The sequence below is a fragment of the Filobasidium floriforme genome (genome assembly GCF_021052385.1).
Source record: "Filobasidium floriforme strain CBS 6241 chromosome Unknown HD553scaffold_24, whole genome shotgun sequence".
Taxonomy (NCBI): Eukaryota; Fungi; Basidiomycota; class Tremellomycetes; order Filobasidiales; family Filobasidiaceae; genus Filobasidium; species Filobasidium floriforme.
Genome location: NW_025763645.1, coordinates 442095 through 458978, shown reverse-complemented (window position 1 = coordinate 458978; position 16884 = coordinate 442095). Strand labels below are relative to the sequence as shown.

The window sequence follows — 16884 nt, the reverse complement described above, 5'->3', positions numbered from 1 at the left end:
CTGTTGATGATGATCTCGTGAATATCGTGACAGATGTGCGCAGCAACGACTGGTCTTCATAAAGGCTCACAACCGGTTCAATTTAGAGATCATTGGCCATAGTCACTCCTGATCGTACAGAAAGGCCGACAAAATGAGGTGGGCACGGCGCGAGCGGTCATCGATCGGCCTATACAGCTGACGCGGTCGCCGTTTGAAGTCAACTCGAAAACATGGCCAAGTCGGATATGGATGAGGGTCAGATCAAGGAGTTGGAGGAGCAGCAGATCTCTCAAGGTCCTCTATCTGTCCTGCAGCAGAGTGTTAGGAACAACACGCAGGTCCTGATCAGTTTGAGGAACAACAAGAAGTTGTTGGCAAGAGTGAAGGCGTTTGACAGACACGCGAACATGGTGAGTGGATCCTCCTTTCTTTATCGGCGACCTTTCCCCTTGATTCGCAACCCTGTCGAGCGAGAACCTACGTCGTTTGGAAAAGCTCGAAGAGAGAAGCGAAAGAGGAGAATGCACTGGCCCAAGCAGCATCACGACGGTGTGCAAACCGGTGGAGACAATATGTCAACATCGCCGATTTGGTTGTCAGAAGGAAACCCTGCGCAGGATCTCTCGCTTTCATATTGCCCTCTCGAGACGACGTAGTCGGAAGCTTCGATGCTGACGTTATTGTACGCTTCTTTAGGTTTTGGAAAACGTCAAAGAGGTGAACCGAAGCAGAGCTAGCGGAACTCGTTGTCACTGAGCTAATATTGGGAACGGAATGTACAGATGTGGACCGAGGTGCCGAAAGGAAAGGGCAAGAAGCCGGTCAACAAGGACCGGTTCATCTCGTAAGTTCATATCAAAAGCCTATGAGATTCTCTCGATATTACAGGATTAAGCTCAAGCCTTCTTATCAATTATAGTAAAATGTTTCTGCGTGGAGATTCCGTGATCTTGGGTGGGTTGATGATGCCTTGCAAGTATCTTATAAAAGCATATTGACACCATATCTCTTGCCTTTCGACCCTCGCAGTGCTTCGTAACGCTGCATAAGCTTGAATTGTGACTATCATGGCCTTGTATCATCCTTTACGAATTCGACCTCGCTCGTCAGCTATGGACAAAGCACAGGGATAGCGGGAAATTCCGCGCTCCCCACATTCAGATCTCTGGTATGGGTATATTCACCTTCACGGACAGTCTTTTTCATTACAGTTGGCTACGCTTCCGCAAAGTGTCTCTCGACTTGGCCGAGGTTCACTCGTACTCGGAACGTAAAGGTCTTCCAGATCGTCGCAGCAGGCTTTTCTTCTGATGGTTGAGTTGGCGGCAATTCCGATGCTCCTTCCGGTTGGGTTACATCGTCCGCTTGATACGTAAAGTCGACATCGAGATCGAACTATGACAGAAAGGTTCAGCTGCAGTTCCGATCAAAAGTGGCCGGACGACCCACTTGAAGGCTAGCCAAGGCCTGATTCCCAACATGGGCCCCGAACGGCACCTTCGTAACGTTTCCTTTCCTTTCGACACCGGTTCGCCCTGGCCTGGTAGTGACGGCAGACCGGGTCCGATTCTTGGCTTGACCAGCCTCTGCTTCCAGCTCCCATGGCTCGGAGAAGGCACCCAGATCAAAGCTAGTGTCTTGAAGTGATATTTTGAGCTGCGAGGTAGGTTGCACCTGCCTCACTACGAGTTTGATCTTTGTCGCTTCTAATAGGGGGTTTGTGAATGCCAATTGATAGGCGTACTGCATGAAATATGACGACGATGAGTACGATTGACCTGGCGAATGGTTCGGGTATCGTCCGAGACTCACTGTTGTATCTTTGACCAACGGTAGATATAATGTTTCTCTTTCCTCTGTCAATCCTCTGCTTGTACCCATCCCTGACGCTCTTCGCACGCTGACCGATCCACCCTCTCCACCAGCTCGATCGATCAGCTTCCGTCTGTTGCCCAGCTCGATAGCTGGAATATATGTAGATGCTAGTGTCTTGATCTTCCAACGCAAGCTGGTAGCTTTCGATTCAGGTCGGATGAGAGTGTGATTGCAAGCCGTGCATCGTTTCGACATTTTGGCACGAAGAGGCATTCTCTCCGGGACCAACTGGCTGATCGAGGTCGATGGGGAGAAAGGCATGTCCCATGTAGATGTGAGAGGGACTGGGGTATCCAAAGCATCCTGGCCGAGCCCATCGAAAGCTCGCAGGCGGGCGATAATCTCGTCTTCCGGCTCGGCTTCCGCTTGCTCATCAGCGTTCATCGCTGCCAGGCGAAGATCAGCCTCGGCCGTGCAGCTGCGCTTGGTAGAGTAGTCTGGTGGGTCCTCGCTCTTCGGCATCGGTAGAAATTTGGGTTTCTTCGGCTTGATCTTGTCCTCGGTCTTGGTGAAGAATCTCGACTCGCTGACTTTGCGAGCTGCGAGTTTCGCTGCAATCGCAGCAGCAGCGGTATTCCGCGAAGGCTGTCTTTTGCCCAGTGCTGCTAGGCTAGCCTGTTTGTCGGATTTGGTTGCTTCTCCTGGAGTGTTTCCAAGAGCCGTTCGAAGGGTATGTAAATACCGGTCAAAGTGGTTTTGTAAGGCATCAAATTCGAGCGTTTCTGGGTTGTGTTTTTCCCGATCAAGAACCTGGTCTATCGAGAGAAATTCGGTTGATCAGCTAAGACGACTTCTTTCACCGTCAGCAAGAAGACGTACGGCCGATCCCGCTTGGCTTCTGAAAACACCATCTTGATCCCAGTTCCGAGCTAGTCCACCGGCATGCCGGGCAGTTCAGCACGTAGCTTGATGCAGGATCCGAGCCGTCATTCTGTGTTGCCGTCGCCGTTACCGCAAGTACCGATGTACACGCTGGAACAGGGCACAGGAAACAGTTCCTTGCGCATCTATGACAGCGAAGTTATGGTTTCAATGCTAGCCCCTGAGATATCTTCCAGTCAGAACTTACCGCGTCTTTTCTGTTCTGACACTCCCGCTCGATACCTCAAACAAACAGTTTGGGCAGAAATACGTCGTCACCTCTTCCGCCACGCAGGATGGACACCGGATGGCATCGCAGTGATCGCAAAAGTAGAGAGAGCCCAACGGAAATAGATTGTAGCCTGAAGAAGGATTCGAGGGCGGACCGAGCTCGGCTCCTTGCGCAGACGACGAAGATGATGCGGCCGTGTGTTGATGAGGACAGTGAAAGTCCGGAAACGAGATGTGAGCACCTTTCATGCTAGGCCAGATGCATCGAGGTCGATCAAGGGTAAGGTTTTGTCTCTAGGATCAGGACGTTACAGCCGAGGGAATGAACTGGTTTTCAGGACATGTTTGAATCAGAGAACAATTCAGACTGGCATCAGCGCATCAATCGACCACAAATTTGCTTCCGAATGTTGACTTTGTCTCGGTCGCATTTCGTTTCATTTGTTCGTCATACTGCATTCCTAACATTCGTTACAGCGATTACAGATAGGTCATGCAAGGGTCATCGCCATATCTTCAGCCCCGTCTCTGAGGCAGTCTGGAAACTTCCTTTCCGGGTTTCAACATTCGGGGCGCATTGAGGATCCCGAAAGAATCGAGCGCATACTCTTCTGTCCACCAGTCCTGGGTTACCAGAGCAAGGCTTGCTATGATCAGCTCCAGCAGCATCTCTACGAGATGACAACAAATGGGCTCACGAATTCTGTGCGCCACATATCTGCGCCGATCCAGTTCGTCTTGCCGGGTACGAGATGGAGTTCCCCAAAGGCATTGTGACGATTCCCATACATGGTAACATCCACCTTGTGCTTTCCTGGCGACAACTTGTTGAGCTCGAGCGCAAACGGTTCGTGGATCAGAAGACCGGCACGCTTGCCATCCACATCGATGGAAACGGTAGTTCCAGTAAAACGGGCTACTCTTAAGGCGGTCGATTCTTCGTCATCGATGTCCACGGAGCAGTGATAGTGCACGTTCCCCGTGTAGAAAGGATGACCCTGCCTTGAAAGATCGCCCCATTCGATGCGGCGCTTGTCAACGGGCACGATGCGAGCCGTGCGGCCATGCAAGGAAACTCCAAAGTCGCCCAAAAGGTAGATCCGCTCGAGGTTGGTCAGCGCACCGTACTGATATTCCAGTGTGATAATGTGCTGCCCGCGAGAAATGTCCGGCAGCGGAATGGTCCGGATCGCTTCGTCCACCCACCATCCGTCCGAATCAGACGAGACCGCTCGGTCGTCCAGCTGAATCCGTACGTCGCTTGGATTTTCGATTGCCAATTTGATATTAGAGACGTCGACGTCGCTCTCGAAAGCAAACTTGAGCATGAGAACCCCAGCAGGAGCTCTCTTGTCAAGGGGGATGGTCCAAGGTTGCCTAAACTTGGCACCTTTGATAAAGAACCCTAGCCGAGCTCGGAGCGCCTGGTCGATCCGCAAGACCTCTTCGATCGGTTGCCAAGCCTCGTCTTTCCACCGGTGTGAACAGTAGTCTAAAAGCAGGACATTCGGCTCCGAAAACGTAATATTCTCCAGTACCAGCTACAAATCCGAACGAGGTCGAAAGCAGGCCGAATGCAATGTTCAGTATATGGGCGCAACGATAATTTGGGCTGCCACTTACATCTGCAACCTGTTTATAATCCTTCCGCAAGACGGTCTGAGTTCGAGCCTGATCGGAAGATTTCCCGGGCGTTAGATGAAAGAGGACGCTTTCGCATCCGTCAAAGTAATAGCTGAACCGCGTCTCGCCTCCACCTTGCTGTGCAGCGAGCTTCCAGGTATCCCCGGACAACGTATCGAGCACCTGATATCGCCAATAACGATATGAATTTGTTGCAAACTTCGACCATCTTGACAGACATCTCACCTCAATCGTCCATTCTCCTCTGATGATACCATCTACCGGACAAGCTTGCTTGCGATCAGAGTTGGCGATGAAGAGGAATTGCTCCGCTCCATCACGCCTCATCTGATAGAAAAGACTATCCGCTCGGTAGCCCTGCGTCCGGTAGAGCGTAGATTCTCGGATGACCATCTCGATATCGCGAAGAGGTTGTAACTGCGCCAAAATTTGAGCTTTTGACCAAGGGATGGTGACTGATCCAGATACCGAAAGAGGCGGGTCGACAGGCTTCAAATCGACAAGCGTGGGGACACTTCCGGCGAAGATGACCTTTCCGCCTTTCGCCGCAAACTTTTGCAGTCGCACCAATGTTGTCGAGCGGATCGTCCGCATATTGGGAACAACGACCGCCTCGTACGAACACTGACCTACGGGCAGCTCCGCTCCTATATCCTCAACCGAAGTTTGGTCTGGAAAGAGCGATTCAGAGATGAAATCGAAATCGATGTGGGATCTGAGAAGCCATTCGGTCAAGTTGGCAAACGCCTGATCACGGTATTCCATCTCTTCAAAGTTCTTGTCCTTGGGTCCTGCACATAGCCAGAACGACTCGATGGGGTGTATGACTGCGATCCTCGTCACCGGACGACCTCTTGTCAACGCCGCGTTGACACGCGCAAAGTGTGTCTCTATAGCCTTGTACTCCTTGTACCAGGGAGACTGACACCCGATGCAAGCCGGATAATCGCGCTTGGCCTCGCCCTCCATACTGCTCCACGCAAGATGATGCACTCTCAGGGTGACTCCAAGGGCTGCTTGCCAATCGCCTTGGCCCTTGTGTCCTTCGAAGGTAAAGGCCCAACCCGTGACTCCGTACATCTCGCACATCACACCGCCGCGACCATATTGGCGAGAGACGCTTTGTGCCTGTTTCGCCGTGTTGTACTCGGTCCTGTCGCATAACATGTCGATTCCTGGGAATTGCATGGATCGGTAGGCTCTCATGGCCTCTCCCATCTGCATGGTTTGAGACGCCAGTGTGGGTTCCTGATAGCGACAGGGCCTTGTCAGTCAATCCCTCAGGTTCTACCAAAGACGTATCCACTTACCGCATTCAGATGCCCAGTGCAGGCGATGCCATTCTCCTCGCACCAACGGGAGATCGTGCCGAGATAATTGTTCGAAAACATCTCGCTCAAGAGGTTGATGAACTGGTACCGCACGACGTTCACCTCCTGATCCTTGGTATCCCATACAATCTCCGGCAACTTGTCTGTGATATTCCTTCCATAAGCTCCTCTGAATTCCTCCTCCATCTTCGGCGTCCAGGGTAAGAACACCTCTTGTTTTCCGTCCGCCTTGTTCAATCCAAATATAGGGCAATATTGCGGCTCGTCCGTAAACATTGAGGGGATGGTCTTGCCGAACTCATCCCCTACGTGTTGTTTGTAGACCTCGTGAGTGGTTTCGATGAACCGTTTCGCCATGTCCACGCTGAGCAGGTCCGGAAGGGTCTGATCGCCCATATACCCCGAGTCTGGGTTCGGCTCGCAGTACGCATACCAAACGGTATGTTTAGCTTCTTCGGTGTCGTTTAGGCGTTTGGCGGAGACGAGCTGACCGTCCGAGAGCTCAATGTCGTATTTGGCTAGGAGGAAGCCCCGTTCGCTACGAACAGGGTAGGCGTTTGCAACCTCAACCCTCCTGTACAAAAATGAGAGTCAGTGGATTGATAGATGAAGTGGTTATCGATCTGACCCACACTGGTGGATAAGGGAGCTCGCTTCCGTATGGCCAGGGTGTGAACAGGATGTGCAAGCCTCGAAGTTCGGGATGACCTTCCAGAACCTTTCCTCCCGCGAAGCCACTCGGCCACCTATAAAGGACAGAGTTTCAGAGCTTGAATCTTTTACGTGCGATAATACCTCGACTAACCTATCCTCGTCATACAAGAACGCATACATCCCCTTCTCCTTGGCCTTGTTCACGCACGACTTGACGATCTTCATGTACTCGTCGCCCATATAAGGTATATCCAGCCCCACACGGGTGTGCATGTGGAATCCTCCCATGCCCATCTCATCAAAGTGTTCCACCTGAGCGACGGTCGCCTTCTCCTCCTGCTTGTGATTCCATGCCCAAAAAGGTGCACCTCGGTATTCTCTCGGTGGATCGAGGAAGACATCCTTGGTAAAGGGTTTCGAGGAAGACGGATAAGTGAGGGGATTCGGAGCCATGTTTGCGGAATTTGTTTCATGGATATGATTGACCCTCTTGAATTGATCTCAACTTTCAGCATCCTGGTCGATCAGACCTGGTCATGATCTCCTAAAGTGACATTCGATCGTTCATGTCGGCGTTGAACGCGGGACGTCGTTGACCCGGTCCTACGCATCGCAACGATGTTCATCCTGTGGCCGGTCTAACAACCAACCGAAAGAGACTGAGAATCAAAGGCTTGGCGACCGTGACCATATGGTCCGGGGCTATGGTTACGGGCTAATATCATCATACGAAAGTGCGAAATGCTGCATGCAGCTCATGCAGGTCGGTCGTGTTTAGCGGGTCGGGTCGGTGATGGTTCAAAGCCCTGTGCAGGTGGCGCGGAGAAATCGTGGGTGTGACGTGGCAATTCCGGCTCCGGCCCGCGTCTTCCGTTTCAGATCTCGCCAAGGACAAAACGCCAGGACGAAACGATCGATTGTTCTCCCCCTGCTGCTGAACTGACACTCGGAGAATCTAGGACTAGCATACACGGAAAGCATGGCCACCATGCGGTATATCTTTGTTCCACAGTATGGAGGGACAGACATCCTCAAGATGCCCCACGGAGCACCAGAAGCGCCGTGAGGGGAACAGACCTCAAATTCCCGGGGTCCGAGAATGCCAAGCGCAAGATGTATACGGGATGAAGTCGACCTGATATGTCAGACAGACACTCATCTCGTGACCTAGATTTGCGATCAGAGTCTGTCAATACGGCGAGACATTGGTCCGGGAAGAGGTGCAACTTTGACCCGTCCTCGACGTTCGAAGTGGTACAAGATGGTCGGGTAGAAAGGAATGCGCCCGCTTGTGTAATCGGTGCGCGAAGCCCTCTCATCAGCAGGTCATTGGTAGCCAATCTCCAATCTAGCAAGATGTCCAACGAGAAGCCAACCGACACCATTGCCATTCAGCAACAAGATTACGCCGATGACGACATCAAGGCTGAAGTGCTGCACGAAGAGTATAAGGATGCGGCAGCTGCTTCAGAGGACGTCGTCCAGAAATCGCCTTTCGAGGAGTTGACCTTCTTCAAGACCATCACCCTATTCAAGAAGGCCACCTTTTTGGCGCTTCTTGCTGCTTTCAGCGCAGCGGCAGACGGTTATCAAGTGAGTCAAGTCTTGCCTATCCGGCGTATGAGCTCCTGCTGACTTTGTTGGTTCATGGCAGATCGCCATTACCGGTAACATCATCGCCAATACTGGGTTCATCGAGCAGTATGGGTCGGTTATCAGTAGCAAGACAGGCAAGCTGTAAATCCTCACCCACTTCGGAGACCCTACGAGAGAATCACCTCGCTCACTCGCTTTCACCGTACAGAGCTCTTGACCCGCAACACCTTGCCGTCTGGGGCGGTGTCCAATCCGCAGCCCAAGGTTCCGCCATGCTTTCCATGCATCTTATCGCCGACAGATTCGGTCGTAAAGTCGGGTTTTACGTACTCTGGGTCGTCCTCGCTGCGGGGATCGCGGCAGAATCGTTCGGAAGGACGTGGAAGACTTGGTTGGCTGCCAAGTTATTCAGTGGATTTGCGGTCGGCTCGGTTCAGGCGAGTACTTAGAAAGATTCAATCTCTGATATTTGAGGGCTTGTTGGGCTAAAGTTTTAATGGAACTTGCAGTTTTTGACGGGGTCGTACGTGGTAGACATCTCTCCTCCCCGAACTCGAGGATTTCTACTCCTCTTCTATTCTGTCTGGTAAGCGATGTCGGCCTTTCAGATCTCGAAGGGCAATATCTGACGGTAACCCTTTTACAGGTATGGTCTCGGCCAGCTGTGTGCGACAAGCGCTTTGAAGGCGATGAGGGACAAGAACCCCTTGATCTATTTACCCCTCATTTATTCCGAATGGGGGATGCTGGTAAGACCTGAGTTGTGCTTGAGAAAACTACCGAAAGCCGATCGCTGAGTGGTTTCACCCCTACTAGGGTCTCATGGCGATTATCTACCTCGTCATCCCCGAATCTCCCTTCTGGTGCGCCGCGCGAGGACAGCACGATCGAGGCCGCGCCATCGTCAACCGCCTGAACGGAGGGATCCCTGGATACGATGTCGACTTCCACTACGGCCTCCTGCGTCAGACGGTCGAACTCGAACAGAAACGGAGCAAGGAGATGACAGGTGGGGAGGAATCTTTCTGGCAGACGATCAAGAATACCAAGGAGATCTTTGTCGGGGTAAATGGACGGAGGACTTTGATCGCGTTCATGCCGGCGGCGGTCCAGCAGTTGACAGGACTGGCCGTCTTGTCGAGCTATTCGAGTTACTTTGCTCAGGTGAGCGCATTTTTGTCGAGGAAATCCGGCTTCTCGTAGGTTTCTGTAGCTGACCTCGACGGAGACCACGTATAGATGGCCAACTTTGCCGATCCCTTCCTCTTCACCGTCCTCCTAGCTATCGTATCCATCGGGATCACCCTCGTCGGAGCGGTCATCATCGACTACTTTGGCCGAAGAACACTCTTCATGTGGTCGGCTTGTATCACGTGGATCACGTTGATCTTGATCGGAACGCTCGGGGTGGCGATCAAGAACATGCCAGGCTCGGTAGAGCGTTTCGTCGTCTTTCTAAGCATGGTATGGAGAATGGCGTCGACGATCCTGGGAGACCTCGGCTGGTCCTATGTCGCCGAAGCCGGATCAAGTCGACTTCGAACCAAGACCGCCGGATTCGCCGCTTGCGGAGGGGTCCTCTTCGGACTGCTCTTCAACAGTACCGTGCCGTACATGATCAGCCAGGATGCTGCCAACTGGTAAGTGATTTAAGACTGAAAGGGATCAAGTGAAGCAGCTTCAGGTGGATGTTGACGAATCATTATCATCAGGGGTCTAAAAACGGCCTTTTTCTTTGCCGGAGTGTCGGCGCCTCTGGTAATCGGCTCGTTCTTCATCATGCCCGATACCTCTCGACGAGTGAGTCTGCGGTTCTGTACCGGCAAGACCATTCAAAATCCTGACCCAAAAGTCACTTGCAGACCGCCGCTGAGCTGGACGAGATGTTCGAGAAGAAGGTCAAGGCCTGGAGGTTCAGGGAGTACGTGACGGATGCGCAGAAGGCGATGTACGCTGAGCAGGAGAGGAACGGGGAAAGGCCGGTTACCGAGGCTCGAGCAAACGCTTAGCCCCAGACCTTCGAAGACTGCCTTTAATGCCGTGTTCAGTGTGGTAATTTTGTTCCGTTGTCAATGTGTCCAAGGGTTTCATGTTTGTATATGCAGTCAAGCGCAAAGCGAATCATGTGTTCTCCGGTAGCCACAGGCCAGTGGCTTTTGTGTTCGCTTCGAGAATTTGGCGCTATTTTTGTTGCCTGATCGGAAGCTAAGCCGTCTGCCTCCGTATGAGGATGAGCGGGCGCAAATACGCGAGCGAGAGGCGAGGGGTGGAGAGAAGGAATTCCCAAAGGATGTCTTGATCTTCTTGATCGATCTTCCATTTGTCCCAACCGATATCAGCTTTCTTTCAGTGTCGTCATACAACATCGCAGGATCCCAAAGGAACCATCGACCCTTTGATCTTGCGAGAGAGATCGTCGCAGCCAAAGCTGCCGGACAGGGGGAGCGATCGAGAGTACACGTGCGTCGCCTACACCTATATCGTATTCTCCGGTCGTCATCTGAACCATGAACAACCCCAAACCGTTGCCCGTGATGTCCGGATCTTACAGATAACCGTGGCTGATCAGCCCAATCAGAGGCTTGGCGGATCCACGTTCTTCAGCGTTTCAGTGCTTATCATTGAGGTGGAACGGCACTGCCGGTACCAGGACACGACTGCGGACATTTTTGCTCAGGATACAATGCTCGTCAACATCGAAACTTTGCTCCTGTGCTGACCCGGCGTCGCATATACCAAACGAAATACAACACCTATCGATACCAGATTTACTCTTATACCTGGCCTGCCCCAGCTGAAACGCTGTCCCGGCTATTGGGGACTGGCATCTAATCAACGTAATCAGGCCATCTATCGCTCGAGATGGAGGCGTTCAATAACCAGACGAGCCACCCGGCAGAACCCGCCACCACCGAATCCGGTTTAAGGTCACCCCGCTGGAGAAGGTCCGAAGACCAGCAGACATTGTCCTTTTCCGATGTGGACAGGATAAATGGAAGAGACGAGACCATGAAACTTCCATGGTATCAGAGATGGTGGAAAGCGATCACTGGTTCACTCAACTTCTATCGAATTCATCTCTTGACCTTCACATTCGTAAGTTCAGGAGGAAACCGTCGGTATATGGGTATCACGTGGCTAAAGGTCAATTTCACTCCCGCGACTTTAACAGCTCCCTTTAATCTCGGCAGGCATCTTCCACGCCTGCAATACCCAGTTCGAACATGCCTATATCGACGCCCTCTTCGTCTGCGTCTCCAGTATGACGGTTACCGGTCTCTCGACTCTCAATCTGAGCACCCTAAGTGGATTTCAACAGGCCATCGTCTTCATGAACATGTTCATCGGCAGCCCGATCTTTGTCAGCTTGATCATGATCTCGGTCAGGAAATACTTTTTCCAGAAAGAGTTCGACCATATCATCGAAGCTAGACGAAAGGCGGCGAGAGAGGCGGAAGCTGGTGGTCTCAGGTCGCCCTTGAGGAAGTTGCGGAGCATGTCGCAGAACTTTACTGGACAAGGTCGACCGAACATCCAGCAGACTTCCTGGATTGAGCGGTTCAAGCGAAAGACCGGTCGGGATAAGAAGAAACGAAGCGATTCTCCCATGAAGGACGGGGAGGTCGCTCCCTCTGAGGATTCGTCTCATATGGAGACTCGTGATACCTGGAAGAAGGACATCTCTCAAGGAGGCATCTTCACGGCCAACCCGACTTACGCTACCGACAAGAACCCCAACGGAGATATCCCAGTCGAGAAGCCCGCAACGCAAAGGCCTAATATGGAGCGCCAGCCTACCAATTGGGGCTGGCATTGGGGCAAGCAGGAGACCCAGCACAAGCCCCGTATAAACGCCGATATGATCAAGCGGGTCGAAGGAGGGGGACTTGGGTTGATCAACCCTATGGGATGGTATCAGTCTTCCTCAGCCCCTGGATCTACCGCTGCTTTCGGGTCTTTCGCTCCAACACCGACAACGAGTTCGGGGCCAGGGATCCTTGACAATCCTCTTACGAACTCCGCACCAGCAGATCATGACAACGATATGCCGCCGCTCACCGAGAGTCCCAGGAGTATGAACGCACGTCTGCCGGATGTGGAGAGAACCCGGACTCGGTCTCCCGAACCCGATCTCCCGCGGCGAGAGTCAGAGCCTCCGATACACGTCCATCCTCAGCTTCCGCCCGAGGATAAATTCCCTCGTACCAAAACGATCGCTTTCGATGGGATTGACGATCCTCCACGAACCGCATATGCCAGTGGGCGAGATACTGCAGGGATGTACACGCATACTCCTGGACACGGATATATGCCTCGAACCGGGACCATCAGGAGTGCGGGAAACCCGGGGTTAATCGGAAACGGTGCTGGTGCTGGTGCTGGTGGATATGGCTTGGACCGAACCATGACAGGTCGGAGATCCGTTGCGGGCTCGCGGTCGATACCTCTGGCGCCGACCATGAATACGGGATACATGCCTCGCACGTTCACGGTGAATCAAGCCGCTAAGAATCAAAACTTCGGTGGTTTTCCCACCCCGCTGGCCTTGGGGAAGGCACTTTTCGTCAAGGTCTTTCCTGATACTGGAGAGAAGTTGAAACGCAACCTCACCATGCACCGGACAATAACACAAGCTGGGACTATGACCCAGACAGCGGATGGAGTTAGCGAAGTCAGGCCGGTCGACTATATTTCTTTCGATGCCAGTACGTCCTGCCGGTAACAAAACTTGGATTTAACTAACAAGCTGTTCACTGTATTATGCATAGTCGTCGGCAGGAACAGTCACTTTCATGACTTGACGAAAGAAGAACACGATGAATTGGGCGGAGTCGAGTATCGCTCGTTGCGGATCTTGTTCTGGCTCGTGTTGGCCGTGAGTTGTTTGATCTTTCAGGAAACCTTGATCATGACATCGCTGACGCAATTTCTACCTTTTCAGTACTACATCCTATGTCCGCTGATAGGGTTCATCATCGTCGGGCCGTATATTCGAGCCGGCTGGGATTACACTTTGCGAAGCGATGTTCAATACCGATACGTTCCGCCTCTCTGGTTCAGCGCTTTCCAGATGTGGTCGGCTTTCAGCAACACTGGAATGTCGTTGAACGATCTGTCGATGATCCCCTATCAAAAGGCGTATCCTATGATCTTCGTCATGGTGTTCTTAATTTTTGCCGGCAACACTGCTTTCCCTATCTTGTAAGTACACCGCGCGAGCCAGGTTATGGACTAGCGCTAACCGAGAACGAAATTTCATAGTTTGCGCTTCACCATGTCAGTAACCGCCTATTCCCGAACCCAAGATGTATAGGCAGGCTCATGTACTATCGTTCTTCCTGCCGTAGTTGGGTGATTTCCAAACTGGTACCCAAGACATCTCGGACATATGAAACTCTCAAGTTTCTGCTGGACCATCCCAGACGGTAAGCACGTATCTGCGAGACCAAGCCAACTCAGCGCTGACAGACTTGTGAGCAGATGCTTCGTTTATCTCTTCCCTTCCACGCAGACTTGGTTTCTATTCCTGGTCATGGTGACGTTGACGTGAGCTTGCGGCAAACGAGCGCTTTTCGACGATGTCGTATTCATCTTACTAATCTGCTTGCATGTACCTTCTTCTGGCAGCTCGACAGATTTCGTCTCGTTCATGGTATTGGATATTGGGACACCGTGAGTATTATGCATTAACGCCAGCAGTCTACCTGTGATCTCACCAACTTTAATCGACAGTGATATCGAAGATCTACCCGCTGGTATTCGCGTGGTAGCTGGTATCTTCCAGTCGACAGCTGTCCGTGCAGCCGGTTTTGGTATTGTCCCTCTGAACAGCCTTGCACCCGCTGTGAAGGTACTGTATGTTATCATGCGTAAGTCTAGTGCTAAACTGTTAGTGTTCACGAGACCGTTACTTATCGCTGTTTTCTGATCGGCTCATGCAGAATATATTTCAGTGTAAGCCACACTGCTGTCCTGATCGATGCGGTGGTGTACAACCTGTTCACGCGTCACACCATGCTCCAGATACCCCATCGCCATGAGTATCCGTGCGACCAACGTATACGAAGAGAGGTCTCTGGGTCTTTGGAACGAAGAAGAAGAAGGGGATGAACCCCAGTATCAGGGCCACCAAGCTGTGGCCAAGTATCTTGGATGGCAGTAAGTGGCATCGTCCTTCGTGACCGTACGGTATAACTATGTGCTTTTGACTGACGTGATACGTGCTTAGTGCCCGACGTCAATTAGCTTTCGACATCTGGTGGCTAGCCTTCGCCTTATGGCTAATTTGCATCATCGAGGTGGGTCACACAAATGAACACTCTGTTGAAGATAGTCAGGTTAACTGAGCGGCTACTCTCTCTTCTGCAGCGTGGCAATCTGAACAATCCGGACAACGCGAACTGGTTCAACATTTTCAACGTGGTTTTCGAGATTGTATCGGCCTATGGAACTGTCGGGCTGAGTCTGGGGGTTGGATTCGACAACTTCTCGTACGTTTCATAGCTCGGGCACCCAAGAGGGAATGTAACCTGACTTTCGCGTCCCACAGCCTTGCCGGCTCGTTCTCGGTCCTTTCTAAGCTAGTCATCATAGCGGTCATGATTCGAGGCAGACATCGAGGACTACCTGTAGCTGTAAGTCGCGAGGGTTACCATTCTTGAGAATGGGATGAGGTTCGATGGAGTTAGCTAAACGAGACTTTTACCTTCAGATTGATCGAGCTATTATGCTTCCGAAAGACTTTACACAAACGGAGAACATTTACGAAGACGAGACTGACCGGCTGGAGAGACGTCCCACTCGGCGGGGAAGGTGAGTCTTGGAACGTCGATTCATCCGTGATCACAAAGCTAAGATATGGTGTCTCCCCCGTATTTTCACCATTTAGTATGGCATCAAACCCTGCAACAGGCATTTCAATGACATCCAATCTACGTCGAGAATCCAATCTTTCTGGAGAGCAGTCCGCTCATCACAGGTCAGCCAGCGGAGGCGAGAATGTTGCTCTACCAGAACCACATTCTCCCAAGGTGGCACGGCGTACTTCAGTACGGTCTAATGGTAGTCAACCTGAAAGCCGTCCAGACCGGTCGCCAGAAAGGGCACGAGCGTTTTCATTGGGCCGGCTTACGTTCGAGACCGGCGGACTTCCGCGAAGTCTAAGCACTGTACAGGAGTCTGGGCTGAGTCGCGCTCCCACCAGGAGGGATACCGAGGAAATGGGCAGTACACCCAGCCCTAACATATAATACTCACATCGCAATCATGTAGAAGTGCAGTCATTACATCCGTTGTACACGAATAGGTCACCCAATATACCCCATTGCGCATAAGCGTGCTGCTTTTCTCTATGGGGAACCGTACACCGTCTTTAGCAATTTCTCTTTCTTGACGGGTTTGGGTATTTCCTGTTCAAGTGGAGGTCCAAATGAGATAAAAGAGCGAGGCGAAGCGTGAGACTCGTCCCCGCTCGACCTGAAACACGTTTTGGCGCTAGAAAGGGGTATGACGGCTAAACTGCAGTATCAATCTGAGTGATACTGAATTTGAGTGGTACTGAAATGGGAATATCTGTAGAACAATGATACATGGCTGGAGGTGAATAGCTTTTACAAGAGAGATCCTCAGAAGAAAATTCCTGCGGCGACACCCACGGCTGCACTTCCCAAGACTACAGTTATGACGCTCGACGGGCGCGTCATCGTGCTTGCTGATTCCTGCTCTCCCTCCAGCCAGGCCATCGTTGCGTCCCACACCGACAGGACTTCGCCTACTTTCTGCTGATCCACACTCTGCTCCGATTCAAGAATTACTACGTTCAGACTTTCGAGAATCATGTTGTAGTGACGTCCATCCCCTGTCTGATCGATTGCCAAGTGCAACAAGTATCTTGCCTGGAGATCGTTCAAGATGTCCCTGACTTCTTGGCAAGACGGTAAACCTCCTCATGTTCTGCGCTCGCGGTGATGTTCAGTCCCATCGTCGTCAGCTTCGCATCCATAGATACTAAAATCGCTGAACGAAACGGCCGTGCGCGAGGGGAATTTCCAAACGGCCGTGACGATAGGCACATGAGAGTGTCGCAACACCGTGCGCGAACCCTCATGTCGACGAACATCGGGCCCGCAAATGCGCAACATCAGTCTCGACGTTCCCTATCGCGTATATGACTGTCCCTTGAGATGCACCCATCTGGCGGCAAAGAAGAGAATTCATCATGTTGCTGCGCACATGGCAAAGATGCGTGGGGAAAGAGGCCCGGTCTACAAGCGCAGAGCCTTCAATGGCGCGTTAGAACGGATAAATGCAACTCAATCACGCCTGGAGTGTCGTACGAAGCAGCCTAAGCTATAGCCGGGTATATTGCACACCAGGACGTCTGCGCGCATCTGATAAGATTCTCTGCAGGCCTAACTTGATAACCGAAAGCGCAAAAAAAAGGCAAAAAGAACTGTCACCTGCCTGGATCGAACAAGCGACCGCACGAAAGCGAAGTAAACACTTCAGTCGTGCGCTCTCCCAACTGAGCTAAGGTGACATGGTTAGATGAGCATAGCAATGCTGTAATAGATGCGTATCACTCAGGTCCTGCTAACAAAAGGGTAAAAAAAAACTGAGACTCCCTCTGGCTACGTCAACTCACGTCAGCTGTAGTGCAGGAACAGCTGTAAAAGCGACCACCCAGGTGCAGAGGCAGAGTCAGATTAAT

The 16884-nt window shown here is 51.9% G+C and overlaps 5 protein-coding genes and 1 non-coding gene across 6 annotated transcripts; 3 read left to right on the top strand and 3 right to left on the bottom strand.

Moving 5' to 3' along the window:
* Positions 1-69: 69 nt before the first annotated feature.
* On the top strand, positions 70-1212 carry HD553DRAFT_131438 (putative pre-mRNA splicing factor). The gene is made up of 5 exons (XM_046176591.1): positions 70-392; positions 679-699; positions 765-826; positions 902-936; positions 1012-1212. The coding sequence occupies exons 1-5, from the start codon at positions 213-215 to the stop codon at positions 1029-1031; spliced, it is 318 nt and encodes a 105-aa protein (XP_046033568.1). The 5' UTR covers positions 70-212; the 3' UTR covers positions 1032-1212.
* On the bottom strand, positions 868-3257 carry HD553DRAFT_131495 (dynactin p62 family-domain-containing protein). The gene is made up of 6 exons (XM_046176592.1): positions 2927-3257; positions 2677-2864; positions 1795-2612; positions 1432-1725; positions 1167-1377; positions 868-1065 (listed from the first exon to the last, which is right to left on the bottom strand). The coding sequence occupies exons 1-5, from the start codon at positions 3196-3198 to the stop codon at positions 1198-1200; spliced, it is 1752 nt and encodes a 583-aa protein (XP_046033567.1). The 5' UTR covers positions 3199-3257; the 3' UTR covers positions 868-1065; positions 1167-1197.
* A 111-nt stretch (positions 3258-3368) lies between these two features.
* On the bottom strand, positions 3369-7298 carry HD553DRAFT_318459 (uncharacterized protein). The gene is made up of 7 exons (XM_046180877.1): positions 6730-7298; positions 6557-6670; positions 5904-6498; positions 4819-5841; positions 4573-4755; positions 3648-4490; positions 3369-3573 (listed from the first exon to the last, which is right to left on the bottom strand). The coding sequence occupies exons 1-7, from the start codon at positions 7029-7031 to the stop codon at positions 3466-3468; spliced, it is 3168 nt and encodes a 1055-aa protein (XP_046033566.1). The 5' UTR covers positions 7032-7298; the 3' UTR covers positions 3369-3465.
* A 636-nt stretch (positions 7299-7934) lies between these two features.
* Positions 7935-10228, top strand: HD553DRAFT_332553 (general substrate transporter; the record flags this gene model as incomplete). Its single annotated transcript, XM_046182066.1, has 9 exons — positions 7935-8171; positions 8233-8315; positions 8383-8611; positions 8684-8760; positions 8821-8923; positions 8991-9338; positions 9414-9814; positions 9887-9974; positions 10037-10228. The coding sequence occupies 9 exons, from the start codon at positions 7935-7937 to the stop codon at positions 10181-10183; spliced, it is 1713 nt and encodes a 570-aa protein (XP_046033565.1). The 3' UTR covers positions 10184-10228.
* Positions 10229-10861: 633 nt separating this feature from the next.
* Positions 10862-15474, top strand: HD553DRAFT_131373 (cation transport protein-domain-containing protein). The gene is made up of 16 exons (XM_046176590.1): positions 10862-11270; positions 11347-12880; positions 12944-13050; positions 13117-13376; positions 13437-13451; positions 13523-13600; positions 13656-13721; positions 13803-13847; positions 13908-14044; positions 14117-14129; positions 14199-14333; positions 14404-14473; positions 14544-14665; positions 14725-14809; positions 14887-14987; positions 15064-15474. The coding sequence occupies exons 1-16, from the start codon at positions 11037-11039 to the stop codon at positions 15422-15424; spliced, it is 3363 nt and encodes a 1120-aa protein (XP_046033564.1). The 5' UTR covers positions 10862-11036; the 3' UTR covers positions 15425-15474.
* Positions 15475-16627: 1153 nt separating this feature from the next.
* Positions 16628-16713, bottom strand: HD553DRAFT_t101. The gene has a single exon. It is a non-coding gene; the product is annotated as a tRNA-Phe (tRNA).
* Positions 16714-16884: the final 171 nt, after the last annotated feature.

What these genes read in the sequence shown, in the direction of transcription:
- HD553DRAFT_131438 (XM_046176591.1), top strand. Translation starts at nt 213, where the DNA reads ATGGCCAAGTCGGATATGGATGAGGGTCAGATCAAGGAGTTGGAGGAG. An exon ending in TTTTGGAAAACGTCAAAGAG is followed by an intron (nt 700 to 764) that starts GTGAACCGAAGC and finishes CGGAATGTACAG; the next exon opens with ATGTGGACCGAGGTGCCGAA. An exon ending in TGGAGATTCCGTGATCTTGG is followed by an intron (nt 937 to 1,011) that starts GTGGGTTGATGA and finishes CGACCCTCGCAG; the next exon opens with TGCTTCGTAACGCTGCATAA.
- HD553DRAFT_131495 (XM_046176592.1), bottom strand. Translation starts at nt 3,198, where the DNA reads ATGAAAGGTGCTCACATCTCGTTTCCGGACTTTCACTGTCCTCATCAA. An exon ending in GTCAGAACAGAAAAGACGCG is followed by an intron (nt 2,865 to 2,926) that starts GTAAGTTCTGAC and finishes TCGCTGTCATAG; the next exon opens with ATGCGCAAGGAACTGTTTCC. An exon ending in GAAGCCAAGCGGGATCGGCC is followed by an intron (nt 2,613 to 2,676) that starts GTACGTCTTCTT and finishes TTCTCTCGATAG; the next exon opens with ACCAGGTTCTTGATCGGGAA.
- HD553DRAFT_318459 (XM_046180877.1), bottom strand. Translation starts at nt 7,031, where the DNA reads ATGGCTCCGAATCCCCTCACTTATCCGTCTTCCTCGAAACCCTTTACC. An exon ending in TTCTTGTATGACGAGGATAG is followed by an intron (nt 6,671 to 6,729) that starts GTTAGTCGAGGT and finishes TGTCCTTTATAG; the next exon opens with GTGGCCGAGTGGCTTCGCGG. An exon ending in GAGGAGAATGGACGATTGAG is followed by an intron (nt 4,756 to 4,818) that starts GTGAGATGTCTG and finishes TGGCGATATCAG; the next exon opens with GTGCTCGATACGTTGTCCGG.
- HD553DRAFT_131373 (XM_046176590.1), top strand. Translation starts at nt 11,037, where the DNA reads ATGGAGGCGTTCAATAACCAGACGAGCCACCCGGCAGAACCCGCCACC. An exon ending in ATCTCTTGACCTTCACATTC is followed by an intron (nt 11,271 to 11,346) that starts GTAAGTTCAGGA and finishes CGACTTTAACAG; the next exon opens with CTCCCTTTAATCTCGGCAGG. An exon ending in CTGGTCATGGTGACGTTGAC is followed by an intron (nt 13,722 to 13,802) that starts GTGAGCTTGCGG and finishes TTCTTCTGGCAG; the next exon opens with CTCGACAGATTTCGTCTCGT.